Source organism: Oncorhynchus gorbuscha, linkage group LG03, assembly GCF_021184085.1.
Source record: "Oncorhynchus gorbuscha isolate QuinsamMale2020 ecotype Even-year linkage group LG03, OgorEven_v1.0, whole genome shotgun sequence".
Taxonomy (NCBI): Eukaryota; Metazoa; Chordata; class Actinopteri; order Salmoniformes; family Salmonidae; genus Oncorhynchus; species Oncorhynchus gorbuscha.
This window is the reverse complement of record NC_060175.1, coordinates 97,422,011-97,438,033: the sequence shown is the minus strand read 5'-3', so window position 1 is coordinate 97,438,033 and position 16,023 is coordinate 97,422,011. Positions and strand designations below refer to the sequence as shown.

Genomic DNA, 16,023 nt, shown 5'->3' with positions numbered 1-16,023 from the left:
CCTTTCAGACACTGAATGTCCTCATGCCAGCGACAGGCAATGGTGGCATGCCCCAGACGGCTCCTGCCAAGGTGCTGGACTGTGACACCATAACCCAGGTGAAGGAGAAGCTCCTGGAGCAAGCATGGAAGAGCATGTCCTTCTCCCAGAGGCCCCACACAGACTCTCTCCACCTGGGTGAGCCTCCGCTACAGCTCTCTATCATTCACTGTTCAATATGAAAAGGTGACATCCTCGTCCAACCATGCTTGGTTGAAGTCAAGCCAAATAACATGTATCCAAGTTAATGGACATACTATAGAATTGACAAAGCCAACAGAATCCCTTTTTGGTCGTGTTATTTATAACGAACTAATTCATTTTCTGTATTGTGTCCTTGATCAGAGTGGCGTGCGGGCACGGCAGGTCACCTGATTCTGTCTGACGAGGACCTGACGTCGGTGGTGCAGGGCTCCTGGAAACGCCTCAACACCCTGCAGCATTACAAGGTCAGATACAGCAGGCCAAACATCCCATCACATTATATCCCTCCCTATCCCCCTTAAAGGGATAGTTCGATATTTTGGCTATAAAGCCATTTTTTCTACTAAGATGCTAGCTGCTCCTGCAGACTTTGTCATTGCGTTAGCAATGCCTCCAGAAACTACCTTGAAATTGCACACAGAGACATACAAATGGTATCCATGAATTTATCTGACTCTGGGGAAGTAGATAAAATGTGTAACAATCCCTTTAAACAGAATGACTAACTACATCACTGTAAAGTCTCCTTTTTGTTACTTTGTTAAAGATATACTTCTCCATAATGCAAACGCTGTGTCAGATTTCAAAAAAGCTTTATGGAAAAAGCACACCATGCAATTATCTGAGTACAGCGCTCAGGCACCAAAACAAGCCATACAGATACCCACCATGTTGTGGAGTCAACAGAAGTCAGAAATAGCATTATAAATATTCACTTACCTTTGATGATCTTCATCGGAATGCACTCCCAGGAATCCCAGTTCCACAATAAATGTTTGTTTTGTTCGATAAAGTCCATCATTTATGTCCAAATACCTCCTTTTTGTTCACGTGTTTAGTTCACAAATTCAAATTCACGAGGCACTTAGTCCAGACGAAAAGTCAAAAAAGTTATATTACAGTTTGTAGAAACATGTCAAACGATGTATAGAATCAATCTTTAGGATATTTTTAACATAAATCTTCAATCATGTTTCAACCGGACAATTCCTTTGTCTTTAGAAATGAAAAGGAACGCAGGTCGCTCTCACGGCCGCAATCGACCAAATTTACACTGTATCTTGGATAGGCAACGACTTGAAAACCTACAAACCTCAGATTTCCCACTTCCTGGTTGGATTTTCTTCTCAGGTTTTTGCCTGCCATATGAGTTCTGCTATACTCAGAGACATCATTCATACAGTTTTAGAAACGTCAGAGTGTTTTCTATCCAAATGTACTAATAATAAGCATATCTTAGCTTCCGGGCCTGAGTAGCAGGGAGTTTACTCTGGGCACCTTGTTCATCCAAGCTACTCAATACTGCCCCCAGCCATAAGAAGTTAACTTGATTTCATGATTTCACAAATGGTCTGCAGGTTCCGGATGGAGCCACTGTTGCACTGGTACCCCGGAACACCAAACACATCCACAATGACAGCCATGATTACATTCCTGGAGAGAGTGAGTCTGCACAATGACAGCCATGATTACACTCCTGGAGAGATTGAGTCACAAACGAATCTATAATCTACGGCAGCATGGTCATAGGATAGTGTTTAGCATCAATAGAACACAACAACCACATTCAGACAATTCACACAATATTATTTTGTTATGGTGTGATACTGTATAACTAGCAGTGGTGTTTTTCTGAAGAAACAGCCCTTCAACTGTATTATGGGGGACCTTACCTTATCTACCAAGACTAGGTCAGAGATGGCCTGCAGGGGCACTGTATGACCATGAGTGTTCCTCTGTCTTACAGAGACACCTATGTTGGACGATGGGGACGAGGGAGGCGTAAAGCTCTGGCACCTGGTGAAAACCAACGAGGAGCCAGACCTTCCCAAGCACAGGCGTGGCAGCCTGAGGGAGAGAGAGAGGGCCAAAGCCATCCCTGAGATCTACCTCACTCGCCTACTCTCCATGAAGGTGCCATAATGCACATGCAACACAATCCCACACACACAGGCTCACCCAAAAACAGTATTTGTAACAATTTACACTCAACATTTGCACATATTTAATCCCATAACTTCCTGCTCACCCTCCCAGGGCACACTGCAGAAGTTTGTGGATGACTTGTTCACAGTGATCCTGAGCACTAACCAGCCAGTTCCCATGGCTGTCAAGTACTTCTTTGACCTGCTGGATGAGCAGGCTCTGCAACACAACATCACAGACTCTGAGACCATCCACATCTGGAAGACTAACAGGTAACAACTCAGCACTACTACTGGTTAATTTGCTTGCAAACACTGAAGTGTTTCATATCTTTTATAATAACAGCAACCAATACAGATCAGGGCCTCGTCATTGAAGGAAAGGTTCACCCATTTTGAATGTTATATTGTTTTTGTGCATCTCCGAGTGATGTTCTATCTATTCTCTGGGTCATTTCACGTTTTCATGAGTATCTGAGTTATTGGCTTTCAAGCAGGCAGAAATCCGGCCGATGTGACGAAGCATCGCGATAAAGTCTCTCTCACTACACTGGAAGTTAATAGGAATATTACTTTTAGATGGTGAAAACAACTATCATACATGTCAGATTTCAATACTGGCCAATTTTCTCAAAGTCAGTGTATATGTGGAGAAACGTCTATTTTTCTCTAAAGTACGTAATGTTACGATTCCAAAGCTATACGATACGACAGATAGCAAGTTAATTCAAATCAAATCAAATGTTATGAGTCACATGCTCCGAATACAACAGGTGTAAAACGTACAGTAAAATGCTTACTTACGAGCCCCAAACCAACAATGCAGTTTAAAAAATATGGATAAGAATAAGATATCAAAAGTAACAAGTCATTAAAGAGCAGCAGTAAAATAACAATAGCGAGACTATATACAAGGGGTTACCGGTACAGAGTCAATGTGCAGGGGAACAGGTTAATTGAGGTAATATGCACATCAAATCAAATAAAATGTATTTATAAAGCCCTTCGTACATCAGCTGATATCTCAAAGTGTTGTACAGAAACCCAGCCGAAAACCCCAAACAGCAAGCAATGCAGGTGTAGAAGCACGGTGGCTAGGAAAAACTCCCTAGAAAGGCCAAAACATGAAGGTAGAGTTATTAAAGTGACTATGCATAGATGATAACAACAGATAGTAGCAGTGGTGTAAAAGAAGGGGGATGCAAATAGTCTGGGTAGGCATTTGATTAGGTGTTCATGAGTCTTAGTGCTTGGGGGAGAAGCTGTTTAGAAGCCTCTTGGACCTAGACTTGGTGCTCCGGTATGACTAGGGTGGCTGGAGTCTTTGACAATTTTTAGGGCCTTCCTCTGACACCGCCTGGTATAGAGGTCCTGGATGGCAGGAAGCTTGGCCCCAGTGATGTACTGGGCCGTTCGCACTATCCTCTGTAGTGCCATGCGGTCAAAGGCCGAGCAGTTGCCATACCAGGCAGTGATGCAACTAGTCAGGATGCTCTCGATGGTGCAGCTGCTACCATGCTCTCGATGGTAATCCATCTGGCCCTGCGGCCTTGTGAATGTTGACCTGTTTAAAGGTCTTACTCACATCGACTGCGAAGAGTGTAATCACAGTCTTCCGGAACAGCTGGTGTTCTCATGCATGTTTCTGTGTTATTTGCCTTGAAGCGAGCATAGAAGTAGTTTAGCTCGTCTGGTAGGCTCGTGTCACTGGGCAGCTCTCGGCTGGGCTTCCCTTTGTAGAATGTAATGGTTTGCAAGCCCTACCACATCCGACGAGCATCAGAGCCGGTGTAGTACGATTCGATCTTAGTCCTGTATTGACACTTTGTCTGTTTGATGGTTCGTCGGAGGGCTTAGCGGGATTTCTTATAAGCTTCTGGGTTAGAGTCCCGCTCCTTGAAAGTGGCATCTCTAGCCTTTAGCTCAGTACGGATGTTGCCTGTAATCCATGGCTTCTGGTTAGGGTATGTACGTACGGTCACATAGGGGACGACGTCATCGATGCACTTATTGATGAAGCCAATGACTGATGTGGTGTACTCCTTAATGCCATTGGAGGAATCCCAAACAGTCATGCTTAACATCTGCTTAATCTGTCAACTTTTTTATTGATCTAGTCACTGGTGCTCCCTGCTTTATTTTTTTATGGAATCAGGAGGATATAATTATGGTCAGATTTGCTAAATGGAGGGCAAGGGAGAGCTTTTATGCATCTCTGTGTGTGGAGTAAAGGTGGTCCAGAGTTTTTTTCCCTCTGGTTGCACATTTAACATGTTGATAGAAATTTGGTTAAACAGATTTAAGTTTCCCTGCATTAAAGTCCCCGGCTACTAGGTGTGTCGCCTCTGGGTGAGCATTTTCTTGTTTGCTTATGGCGGAATACAGCTCATTCAATGCTGTCTTAGTGCCAGCCTCTGACTGTGGTGGTATGTAAACAGCTACGAACAATACAGATGAAAACTCTCTAGGTAGATAGTATGGTCTACAGCTTATCATGAGATACTCTACTTCAGGCGAGCAATAGCTCGAGACTTCCTTAGTTATCGTGCACCAGCTGTTATTTACAAAATAAGTCTGCCGCCCCTTGTCTTACCAGATGCCGCTGTTCTATCCTGTCGGTGCAGCATATAACCAGCCAGCTGTATGTTGATAGTGTCGTCATTCAGCCACGACTCCGTGAAGCATAAGATATCACAGTTTTTAATATCCTGTTGGTAGTTTAATCTTCCGCGTAGATCATCTATTTTGTTGTCCAAAGATTGCACGTTTGCTAGTAGAATGAAAGGAAGTAGGGGTTTATTCGATTGCCTACGAATTCTCAGAAGGCAGCCCGCCCTCCGGCCCCTTTTTCTCCGCCTCCTCTTCACACAAATCACGGGGATCTGGGTCCCGAGAAAGCAGTGTATCGTTCGCGTCAGCCTCGCCAGTCTCGTTAAAGGAAAAAAATGATTCTGCCAGACCGTGGTGAATAATCACATTCCTGATATCCAGAAGTTATTTTCGGTCATAAGAGACAGTAGCGGCAATATTATGTACAAAACAAGTAAAAAAATAAGTTACAAACAACGCAAATAACCTACCAAAATAACACAATCGGTTTGGGCACATAAAACTTCTGCCTTCTTCTCCTGCTCCATCTTACTTACATTATTATTACAATTATCTCACATCTCAGAAAAGATTTGTAATGTTGAAGTTCTTGTTGAAGAAATTTGTGCTAATGTTAGATTTTTAAGCTTGCGCTCAATAGAATCCCATTCACTCCTTGAATGAGCTTGACCCACAATAGCCCAGAATGCACCGGGTGGCCCATTGACGTAGCATGGGCAACATTACCCATCTTCTCGAAAGTACATCTGCGATTGCGAATGTTAGACTACACTCTGTGAGGCACATTGGTCTACAGGTTGAACATGGTGAGATTGTAGACTCCTAAATTGATTGAGCTAATTGTTTGTTTTCCCACCAGTTTACCCCTGAGGTTCTGGATTAACATCCTGAAGAACCCTCAGTTCATCTTTGACGTTCAGGCATCAGACCACGTGGACGCTGTGTTGTCTGTCATAGCCCAGACCTTCATGGATTCCTGTACCATTGCAGAGCACAAGCTGGGCAGGGTGAGACAAACACGGAGAGGAGACATTACTGAGAAGGTTAAGGGCCTGGGGGAAGGGAAGGTCTAGCAGAAATGAAGGGAGTAGAGATGCCAGGGGGGATTGAATGAAATAAAGAAGAATAGAGAGAGAGTACGAGAGCAATGCAGGTTCTAAACACTCACGGAACCGTACTATGTTTTGAGTAGAACATTTCATTTTTTCCTTCTAGGACTCTCCTATCAACAAGTTGCTGTATGCCAGAGATATCCCACGGTACAAGCAGATGGTAGAGAGGTGAGAATATGACCCTGGGCAAGGCAGAGAGGGCACAGCCAATCTCTCAGTGCCATGGAGCGGGCTCACTGAGCATGCAGGGATTCTTCTGGGGAGAGTCTGTCGGCTTGGCAGCACACACCACTGCCGTAGCTATATAGGGAACTCATGTCAGAAAAATTGTAATGTATTCATTTGCATGAATTTGATGAATTAGTGTTGTATGAGACATGGATAGCATATGGATATTATGGAGGGTGCAGTAAATCTCAGATTCCCATTCATTCACTACCCCCCTCCTTTCAGATACTATGCTGACATCAGGCAAACCATTTCTGCCAGTGACCAGGAAATGAATTCTGCACTTGCAGAACTGTCTCGAGTATGTTTCATTTTAAAATAACTACACCTTGGTGCATGTTTGAGGTTAATATTGTGTTAATATTGTGTTAATATTGTGCTGTAGGTCTTAGGTTGTTTTTCTATAGATCACGTAGAAGTTCTGTACCAACAAGGTATTTCTACCTTATTTCTTTACAGAATTATGCTGGTGAGGTGAACTACCTTGTGGCCCTGCATGAACTGTATAAGTACATCAACAAGTACTATGATCAGGTGAGTCCTCCATTTCTATCCATCGAGGCTTTTCAACCCCTTCCTTGTAATTTCCATTAGATGTTAAGCTAGCTGAGATAAACAAAAGCAATTGTCTGTCTTAAAGTAACTGTCCAGTGTTTCCAGATTTCTCTAATATGACCTATAATTAATTACAATATGAGTGAAATAGTTTTCCTTCTAAATAGTTTTGATTAAGTATGATAAAAAAGAAGTGAGTAGACTGCTGAGAATGACATCATGTTCTATGAGGAAATAGCAAGCATTTTTTAAATCGGTCTGTTTCAGATATACATGTTTTTCAATTTATGCATTGGCCACAAATAAGAGTATAGGATGAGTCAGCAACATTATTGGGGTATGAGTTAACAGAATATTAACTTCTAATCAATAATGGCTTTTGATCGTCTTGAATGGCCGTTTCTATTCAAAACTTGTAGCTTTCCAGCGGAAATAATACTTTTAATAAAAAATATTGTATAAATATCCTAAAGCAAAAATATACACAAAAAATACATTATTGGATTTTTCCAGAATATTCAAAAATCTCAAGTTATAAAATTAACGTGGAATAATCAAAATAATGGCAATAGGAAAAAAGGAAAAGAATAACTGATGAATTAAAGCCTTTAAATGGACCACAAAAAAATATGGAATATTTAGGATAAATGACAATAAACAACACATATATAAAGATAATTCATATTGTTGAGTAATGGAATAAAGTTGAGATTTAATTCAATTGAATAATATTCCCCAAAATCTTATAGGTAGAATAATCCTCTTTAGAATGGCTGCCAATTTTTTTTGTATACATTATTTTTAGTAATAGCAATTATCCCACCAAAGACATTATGTAAAAAAGTATACTCGATCATTATAGACTTTATATGGGCACATACAATTCATAGAATAAAAACACAAGTTTTACATCTTCTTAAATCTGAGGGAGGTTTTAACCGTCCAGACTTGGAATTGTATCAACTCGCTACCCAAGGCTTTTACATGTGACATATAGTTAAATGCACTAAACAGGAACAATGGGTACATGTTTAACATGTGCATGCTCATCCTCAGAATCTTTTTATTGTGTCTATTTTCGGAGGATAGAGCTAATAACATTAACAACTTCATAGTTAAGAACACTTTAACGATATGGAAGAAAATGACAAATATTTTACAATAACTAATATCACTCCCTAGAAACACAACCTTACGGAATAATCCTGGGAAAGCTTTACAGAATGAATCAAGAAATAGGCCCACATGGAAATCAAAAGGCATAGAAACCGTCATTTACTTGGTAACCGAAAATACATTTTTATCCATGACAGGATTAAAAGTAATTTTGGACTGACCAATGTAGATAGTTTCAAATACATGCAACTTAAAAGTTACATATCACGAAATTTCGATTTGAAATCTTTTGGACATCAGAGCAACCTTGAAGGAATCTTATTTGAGTCAGAAAAGGATGTTCATATGAAAGATGTACAAAACCTTGCAGAGACCATATCCACCTGACAATCTATTAGAAAATATATATATAAACTGTTGGAACCAAGATTTAAAAATAACTGATGTTGGCATAAAATGGAGGGAAAGTTGGAGCATAACTAATGAAATTACAGTTAACGCAATGTACATTCCAGTATGAACAAATGTACAGAATGTATTATGCATAAGTCAAAATTCACAAATTATACAGCACAAAGGCAGAGTCATGCTGGAAAAGTGTAAGACTAATAATGACTGAATAATCCATTCTTTCTGCGAATGCCATTAAGTTCTGAAGTTGTGGGAGAAGCTAGAACGTTTGCTGTTGGAAGTATTACAATATAAACTTACTTTTCATCCATCAGTCTGCATATTTCAAGACATGACATATAGGGTGTAGTGAGATACCCAGTGATCTGGACGATTCTCTTCTCATCACTCATCTCATACTAAAAACTTGGAGGTTAATCAATCCCAATCATTGACACAATGGAAACATCTATTTATTATTTAAATATTGTAATAGCACGGACAACTGAGAAAGTTGTCCATGCAAAACGTTGCACGAGAGATGGGGGTGTGAGCAGGCTGGTCTTGACAGATGAGATGTAGTCATTGTTTGTATGTGTCTGTAAGTTGTCGTTCGTATGTATGAGTTTGTTTTTGGAGTGTAAAAAAATGAAGAAAGGGAAAAAATAAAACATTTTTAAAAAATGAGATTTTCACTGGACAGTTACTTGAACCTGTTATTGGTTCTCCCTCCTCCCAGATAATCACTGCTCTAGAGGAGGACTCTACAGCCCAGAAGATGCAGCTGGGATACAGGCTCCAGCAGATCTCGGCTGCTGTGGAGAATAAAGTCACTGACCTATGATGACAGAGTGGCCATGAGACAGGGGACAGGCCACAACACTGAGATAACAGAGTGGCCATGAGACAGAGGACAGGCCACAACACTGAGATGACAGAGTGGCCCTGAGACAGAGGACAGGCCACAACACTGAGATTACAGAGTGGCCCTGAGACAGAGGACAGGCCACAACACTGAGATGACAGAGTGGCCCTGAGACAGAGGACAGGCTACGACACTTAGGAGAAGACAACAGCTGAGATGAGTAGTCCCAAATGAAAGAAATGTTTGAAAAGGAGGAAGACACAGTGAAATGAACATACAGGGTGTGATTTCATACAGGGTGAGATTTTCCTCTCTTTTTGGCAGACTGAAGGAAGGAAAGAAGGAAGATGGTTGAGGGACACTCAGTCGCCACGTCCTTGTGGAGTTCCTGATCATAGATTCTCCTGATGAGCTGCACAGGACATTTCCATGGCAACCTGACTACATTTTCCCATTACTGCTCAGTGTGTAGATACATAGACATTATTCTGAGTAAGTAAGCAAAGTCCTGTTGAACTCTCTGCATGGCTGCAGAGTATCTGCAACAGGAAGTCAGTCTTAGTGGGAGGAAGTGGATTTATGAAGCTTACAGCACTGGAGAGAACTGAATAGCAGTTAGTGCATTGACGCTATTATCATCGAATGCCTCCTGTTTCTTTGAATCACATTTTCTAAGTCTTACTTTGTATTAAATAGCTAACATTTACAGACATTGTGTGATGTTTCCCACAAGCTCAATGAGAGATAGTATTGTCTTCACTCCTCTTCACTCCCATCAGTGTTTTTTGGCTATATACAAATGTAAGTGTTTCTGCTTCATGTAGTAACTTTGCCCCTACTGGTCACCCAGCATTGAAATTCTGTATGATTTGAATGGTCCTTGCCAATATCATGTATAATCTAGGCTAAAAGTAATTGTTGTGCATTTCTAAAGGCAGTTCTATGTTTCCCTATAACTACAGTAGCCAAACTGATTGTGTCTGACCTAATATTGAGATTATGATAGACATCTCTACCCAAAACCTCCAGAGACACTTCACAGCTGCTTAATGTTTTATCCCCAGCACTGTGCCAGACCACACTACACATTATCTTTCAATGGCAGACCAGAAGGTGCTCTCACAGCTTTAAGGTGCTCTCACACCTTTAAGGTGCTCTCACAGCTTCCGTGAGTAGCAGGAGGTGGTAATTAAACACAACAATTCATACAACTAAATGTGGTGGAAGAGTTCAGAAAATGCCTGGTTATCATGCAAAAGTTTAGATTTAGTTCATTCTGACATTTTGATTATTCAGCTATCTGTAGTTGTTCCGGCTCACAGGTTTTTCGTCACTGGTTATTTGGAACAAATCGTGATTTAGCAGGGTGTAAGCATCTTTTGAAATTCGAAAAGGCAGGGACATTTGGCCCATAGATTTGACACGAAACTTGCAGAGTGAGTGGGGTGGAGCTACCGCCCTGCATCCTCTCCTTGTTCAAGTATCTTTTCTCATACATACTTTATGAAAGTATTCACAACCCTTGATTTTTATCCAGGTTTTGTTGTTACTTTTTCCAGGTTTTGTTGTTACTTTTTCCAGGTTTTGTTGTTACTTTTTCCAGGTTTTGTTGTTACTTTTCCAGGTTTTGTTGTTACTTTTTCCAGGTTTTGTTGTTACTTTTTCCAGGTTTTGTTGTTACTTTTTCCAGGTTTTGTTGTTACTTTTTCCAGGTTTTGTTGTTACTTTTTCCAGGTTTTGTTGTTACTTTTTCCACATTTTGTTGTGTTACAGCCTGAATCTTTTCGTCACTGGCCTACACACAATACTCCATAATGTCAAAGTGGAATTATGTTTTTCGAAAGCTGAAATGTCTTAATGTCTTAATGTCTTAGTCGATAACCCCTTTGTTATGGCAAGCCTACATTTTCAGAAGAAAGTTCAGAAGTAAACATTTACTTATAAAAGTCACTCTGTGTGCAACTATAATGTTTTTTTTGTATGGCTATCTCATCTCTGTACCCCATACATACAATTATCTGTAAGGTCCCTCAATCAAGCAGTGAATTTCAAACACCGATTCAACCATAAAGACCAGGGAGGTTTTCACAAAGAAGGGCACCTATTGGTAGATGGGTAAAAACAAATAGACATTGAATATCCCTTTGACCCTGGTGAAGTTATTCATTACATTTTGGATGTTCTTTCAATACATCCAGTCACTACAAAGATACAAGTGTCCTTCCTTACTCAGTTGCCAGAGAGGAAGGAAACTTCTCAAGGGTTTTACGATGAGGCAAATAGTTACAGAGTTTAAATAATGGCTATGATGGAGAAAACAGAGGATGTTTCAACAACATTGTAGGTACTCCACAATACTAATCTCATTGACGGAGTGAAAAGATGGAAGCCTGTAAAGAATAAAAATATTCCAAAACATGTATCCTGTTTGCAACATGGTACAAAAGTAATACTGTATAGAATGTGGCAAAGCAATGAACTTTTTGTCCTTAATACAAAGTGGTATGTTTGATGCAAATCCAAAACAATACATTCCTGAGTACCACTCTGTATTTTAAAGCATGGTGGTAGCTGCATCATATTATGGGTATGCGTGTAATGGTTAACAAGTTTTTCAGGATAAAAAAAAACCCAGAATGGAGCTGAGCACCGACAAAGTCCTAGAGGAAAACCTGGTTCAGTCTGCTTTCACCAGACATTGGGAGATGAATTCATCGTTCAGCAGAAAAATAACCTAAAACACAAGGCCAAATATACACTGAAGACAGTGAATGTTCCTGAGTGGGTGAGTTACAGTTTTGACTTATCTGCTTGAAAGACCTGAAAATGGTTATCTAGCAATGATCTACATACAGTTTGACAGAACTTGAAGAATTTTGAAAAGAATAATGGGCAAATGTTGCACAATCCAGGTGTGTAAAGCTCTTAGAGACTTACCCAAACATACTCACAGCTGTAATCACTGCCAACAGTGCTTCTACAAAGCATGTGTAAATAGTTACACTAGTGACACTGTCAGTGATTTATTTAGAATTCACGGCACACTTAAACAGCATGGCTACCACAGCAGCGATACGTCCTCCCATCTGGTTTGCACTTAGTGGGACTATCATATTTTTTTTCAACAGGACAATGTCCCAAAACCTCCAGGCTGTTTAAGGGCTATTTGCTCAAGAAGGAGAGTGATGGAGTACTACATCAGATGACCTGGCCTACACAATCACCCAGCCTCAACCCAGTTGAGATGGTTCAAGATGAGTAGGACCGCAAAGTGAAGGAAAAGCAGCCAACAAGTGCTCAGCTTATGTGAGAACTCCTTCAAGACTGTTGGAAAAGCATTCCTCATGAAGCTGGTTGAGAGAATGACAAGAGTGTGCAAATCTCACGCCACAACCTCTCTTCCCCGTGTGACTTACTTGTGTGTATGTACTGACATGTATGTGTAACTGATAGATGCAAACACACACACGACATGTTAATGTTTTTAAATGTATGTAAATTATCAAGTATTTTGTCTGTAATGTCTTTTCGTTATTTGTCAGTCCCCACTAAGACTAGCTGTCAGATTTGAAATTAAGAGTAGTCCCAGGTTCCTTAGCTTAGTGATGAGCTTTGAGGGTACTATGGTGTTGAACGCTGAGCTGTGGTCAATGAATAACATTCTCACATAGGTGTTCCTTTTGTCCAGGTGGGAAAGGGCAGTGTGGAGTGCAATCTAGATTGCATCATCTGTGGATCTGTTTGGGCGGTATGCAAATTGTAGTGGATCTAGGGTTTCTGGGATAATGGTGTTGATGTGAGCCATTACCAGTCTTTCAAAGCACTTCATGGCTACGGACGTGGCCTTTGTGTTCTTGGGCACAGGGAATATGGTTGTCTACTTTAAGCATGTTGGTATTACAGACTCAATCAGGGACATGTTGAAAATGTCAGTGAAGACACACCTGCCAGTTGGTCAGCATATGCCCGGAGCACACGTCCTGGTAATCCACCTGGCCCCGCAGCCTTGTGAATGTTGACCTGTTTAAAGGTTTTACTCACGTCAGCTACGGAGAGCGTGATCACACAGTCATCCGGAACAGCTGATGCTCTCATGCATGCCTCAGTGTTGCTTGCCTCGAAGCGAGCATAGAAGTGATTTAGCTCGTCTGGTAGGCTCGTGTCACTGGGCAGCTCGCGGCTGTACTTCCCTTTGTAGTCTGTAACAGTTTGCAAGCCCTGCCACATCCGACAAGCGTCGGAGCCGGTGTAGTATGATTCAATCTTAGCCCTGTATTGACGCTTTGCCTGTAATCCTTGGCTTCTGGTTGGGGTATGTACGTACAGTCACTGTGGGTCGACGTCCTCAATGCACTTAATGACAAAGCCAGTGACTGATGTGGTGTATTCCTCAATGTCATCGGAAGAATCCTGGAACATGTTCCAGTCTGTGATAGCAAAACGGTCCTGTAGTTTAGCATCTGCTTCATCTGACCACTTTTTTATAGACCCGAGTCACTGGTGCTTCCTGCTTTAATTTTTGCATGTAAGCAGGAATCAGGAGGATAGAGTTGTGGTCGGATTTACCAAATGGAGGGCGAGGGAGAGCTCTGTACGCATCTCTGTGTGTCGAGTACAGGTGATCTAGATTTTTCTCCCTCTGGTTGCACATTTAATATGTTGATAGAGATTTGGTAGAGCTGATTTAAGTTTCCCTGCATTAAAGTCTCCGGCCACTAGGAGCGCCACTCCTGGGTGAGTGGTTTCCTGTTTACTTATTTCCTTATACATCTGACTGCGGTCTTAGTGCCAGCATCTGTCTTTGGTGGTAAATAAACAGCCACGATAAGTATAGCCGAAAACACTCTAGACAAGTAGTGTGGCCTGCCATTTATCATCATATACTCTAATTCAGGCTAGCAAAATCTAGAAACTTCCTTAGATTTTGTGCACCAGCTGTTGTTTACAAATATGCACAGATATCCCGCTAGCTGAATATCCATGTCATCATTCAGCCACGATTCCGTGAAACATAGGATATTACAGTTTTTGATGTCCCGTTGGTAGGATATTCGTGATCGTACCTCTTCTAGTTTATTGTCCAATGATTGCACGTTGGCGAGTAATATTGACGGTAACGGCAGCTTTCCTAGGTGCCTTCTGCGGGTCCGGATGAGTCATCCGGCTCTTCTTCCTCTGCGTCGCTTCCTTTTGCGAATAATTGGGATGTCTGCCCCGTGTGAGTCCTGCTTGCTGCTCTTTGTCTAATCCAAGGTGAGTGATCGCTGTCCTGATATCTAAAAGCTCTTTTCAGCCGTAAGATGCGGTTGCAGAAACAATATGTACAAAATAATTTCCAACTATCACGAAAACCCCCCACATAATAACACAATTGGTTATGAGACCGTAAAACGGTGGCCATCTCCTCCAGCGCCATTTTCAAAGGCCACCTGTCACTCACTCAATCGGTCATGAGAGTGGCTCTAATGTTCATAAGAAGCATCATCACATCATCAAGGGCCAATTTATCTGACAGATTTTCCATTGGGCCTGCTAATTAGTCCAGGAGCTGGCTTAATCTAAGTTTTGGAAAGTTGCTCACGGAGTGGATATATTTGATGAAGGGAACCACAGGGTAAGGCAGCACACTCCTTCTGCCCTTCTCTCAAAATGTGAAGTTTGTGGCTTCATGTGTTTTTTCAATAGCTTTCTGTTTTCTGATTGCTCTATTTGTCGTGCTATACTTCCAGCCAGTCAATCAGCTGTTGAAGCCAAGGTATTGTGACATATTCCATACCAGATGGCCTTTCAGTATGCCTGTCTGCTGACTGCTGTAATGAGGTGGTCTAAGCGGAGCTCATGAAAACCAGATAGCCTTGGCAGCATGTCCTCAGTGGCATGTGCTTCGCTCCCCTCTAACAAGGGCCAGCAGGTTCATTGTGTTCAAAAGTGGAAAGGTCACATCAAATGAATGCAAGTAAGTGAGGTTGTGCTAATGAAGATTCTGGGTTATAGAGGGGAAGGTTGGTGGGTCTGGGTCGGACAAGTGAAGGTCAAGGGGGCCTGTCCTGTTGTTGCTGAGTGTTCAACTCCCTGCTGAGCTGTATGACAAGTAACCTTGACGTTCTGTTTTCTCTATGGTTGCCGTAGCGTTTTTGGATTTAGTTCAGTTAGCATTTCTAATGCAGTTACAGTACAGTAGCTGTGTTCGTTTTTGCTTTTGCAATTGGCATACAGAAAGGCAGAAAGGCAGAAATTAGTTGAAATATGAAACGTTTTTTACCAGATACGCACCTTAAGTACGTTTTAAGTTGTAGTTACAGTATGTAGCCTGCCTATCTCAATGTCTACAGGGAACATTTTGGTTCCTGCTAAGTATTGAGGATCCCTCTCCTATCTTCATGGGAGATTCCCAGCAAACAGGGGATGTCTTGAGGACATTCGGTGATGTTCCCATTAGGTACCTTAAGGTTTTTGACTCCAGGTTATCCCATTGACGTTCTGAGAATGCTCTAAGAACTTTGCTTGTTGGTCCCAAGGGAACGTCCTCTGTCGGAACATTGTCTTGTTCCCTGTATGTTCCCAGGATGTCACTGAGGACCATGTCAGGACCTTTTTAGGATGTTCTCAGCACTTTAATTTTACTAGCCCCTAGGACGTTGCATGATGGTCCCAAGGGAACGTTCTCTGGGGGACAAAGGTCCCTCGGATGTCCCATGGTCGTCCCCTAGGATGTTTTTAGGACAATCTTTGACAAGGAGGTTTTGTCTAGTTCCCGATGAGTTCCGGTGACGTCCCAAGGAAATGTTTAGGACTTTTCTTCAGATGTTGTGTCATGGTCCCATGGAGGTTTTGTCTAGATCCAAGTTTGTCCCGAGGAAGTTTTTAGGACATTCTTGGAATGTTGTGTCATGGTCCCCTGAAGGACCCTGAATGTTCTTGGGAGATTGCATCATGGTCCCCTGGAGGTTTGTCACGTGATGGACCCAGGTGTCCCATA

General features: G+C 41.7%; 1 protein-coding gene across 2 annotated transcripts in view; it reads left to right on the top strand.

The window, feature by feature from the left end:
- Positions 1–9,749, top strand: part of LOC124032335 (plexin-B1-like) — a 94,995-nt gene extending 85,246 nt beyond the window's left edge. For both annotated transcript variants that reach the window (XM_046344655.1, XM_046344654.1), the window contains exons 29-38: positions 9–177; positions 385–488; positions 1,602–1,686; positions 1,991–2,157; positions 2,281–2,441; positions 5,638–5,785; positions 5,994–6,058; positions 6,344–6,419; positions 6,578–6,652; positions 8,919–9,749. In XM_046344655.1, the coding sequence (XP_046200611.1) occupies positions 9–177; positions 385–488; positions 1,602–1,686; positions 1,991–2,157; positions 2,281–2,441; positions 5,638–5,785; positions 5,994–6,058; positions 6,344–6,419; positions 6,578–6,652; positions 8,919–9,023 (1,155 nt within the window). In that variant the 3' untranslated portion in view covers positions 9,024–9,749. The remainder of the gene's footprint in view (positions 1–8; positions 178–384; positions 489–1,601; positions 1,687–1,990; positions 2,158–2,280; positions 2,442–5,637; positions 5,786–5,993; positions 6,059–6,343; positions 6,420–6,577; positions 6,653–8,918) is intronic.
- The last annotated feature ends 6,274 nt before the right edge of the window (positions 9,750–16,023 follow it).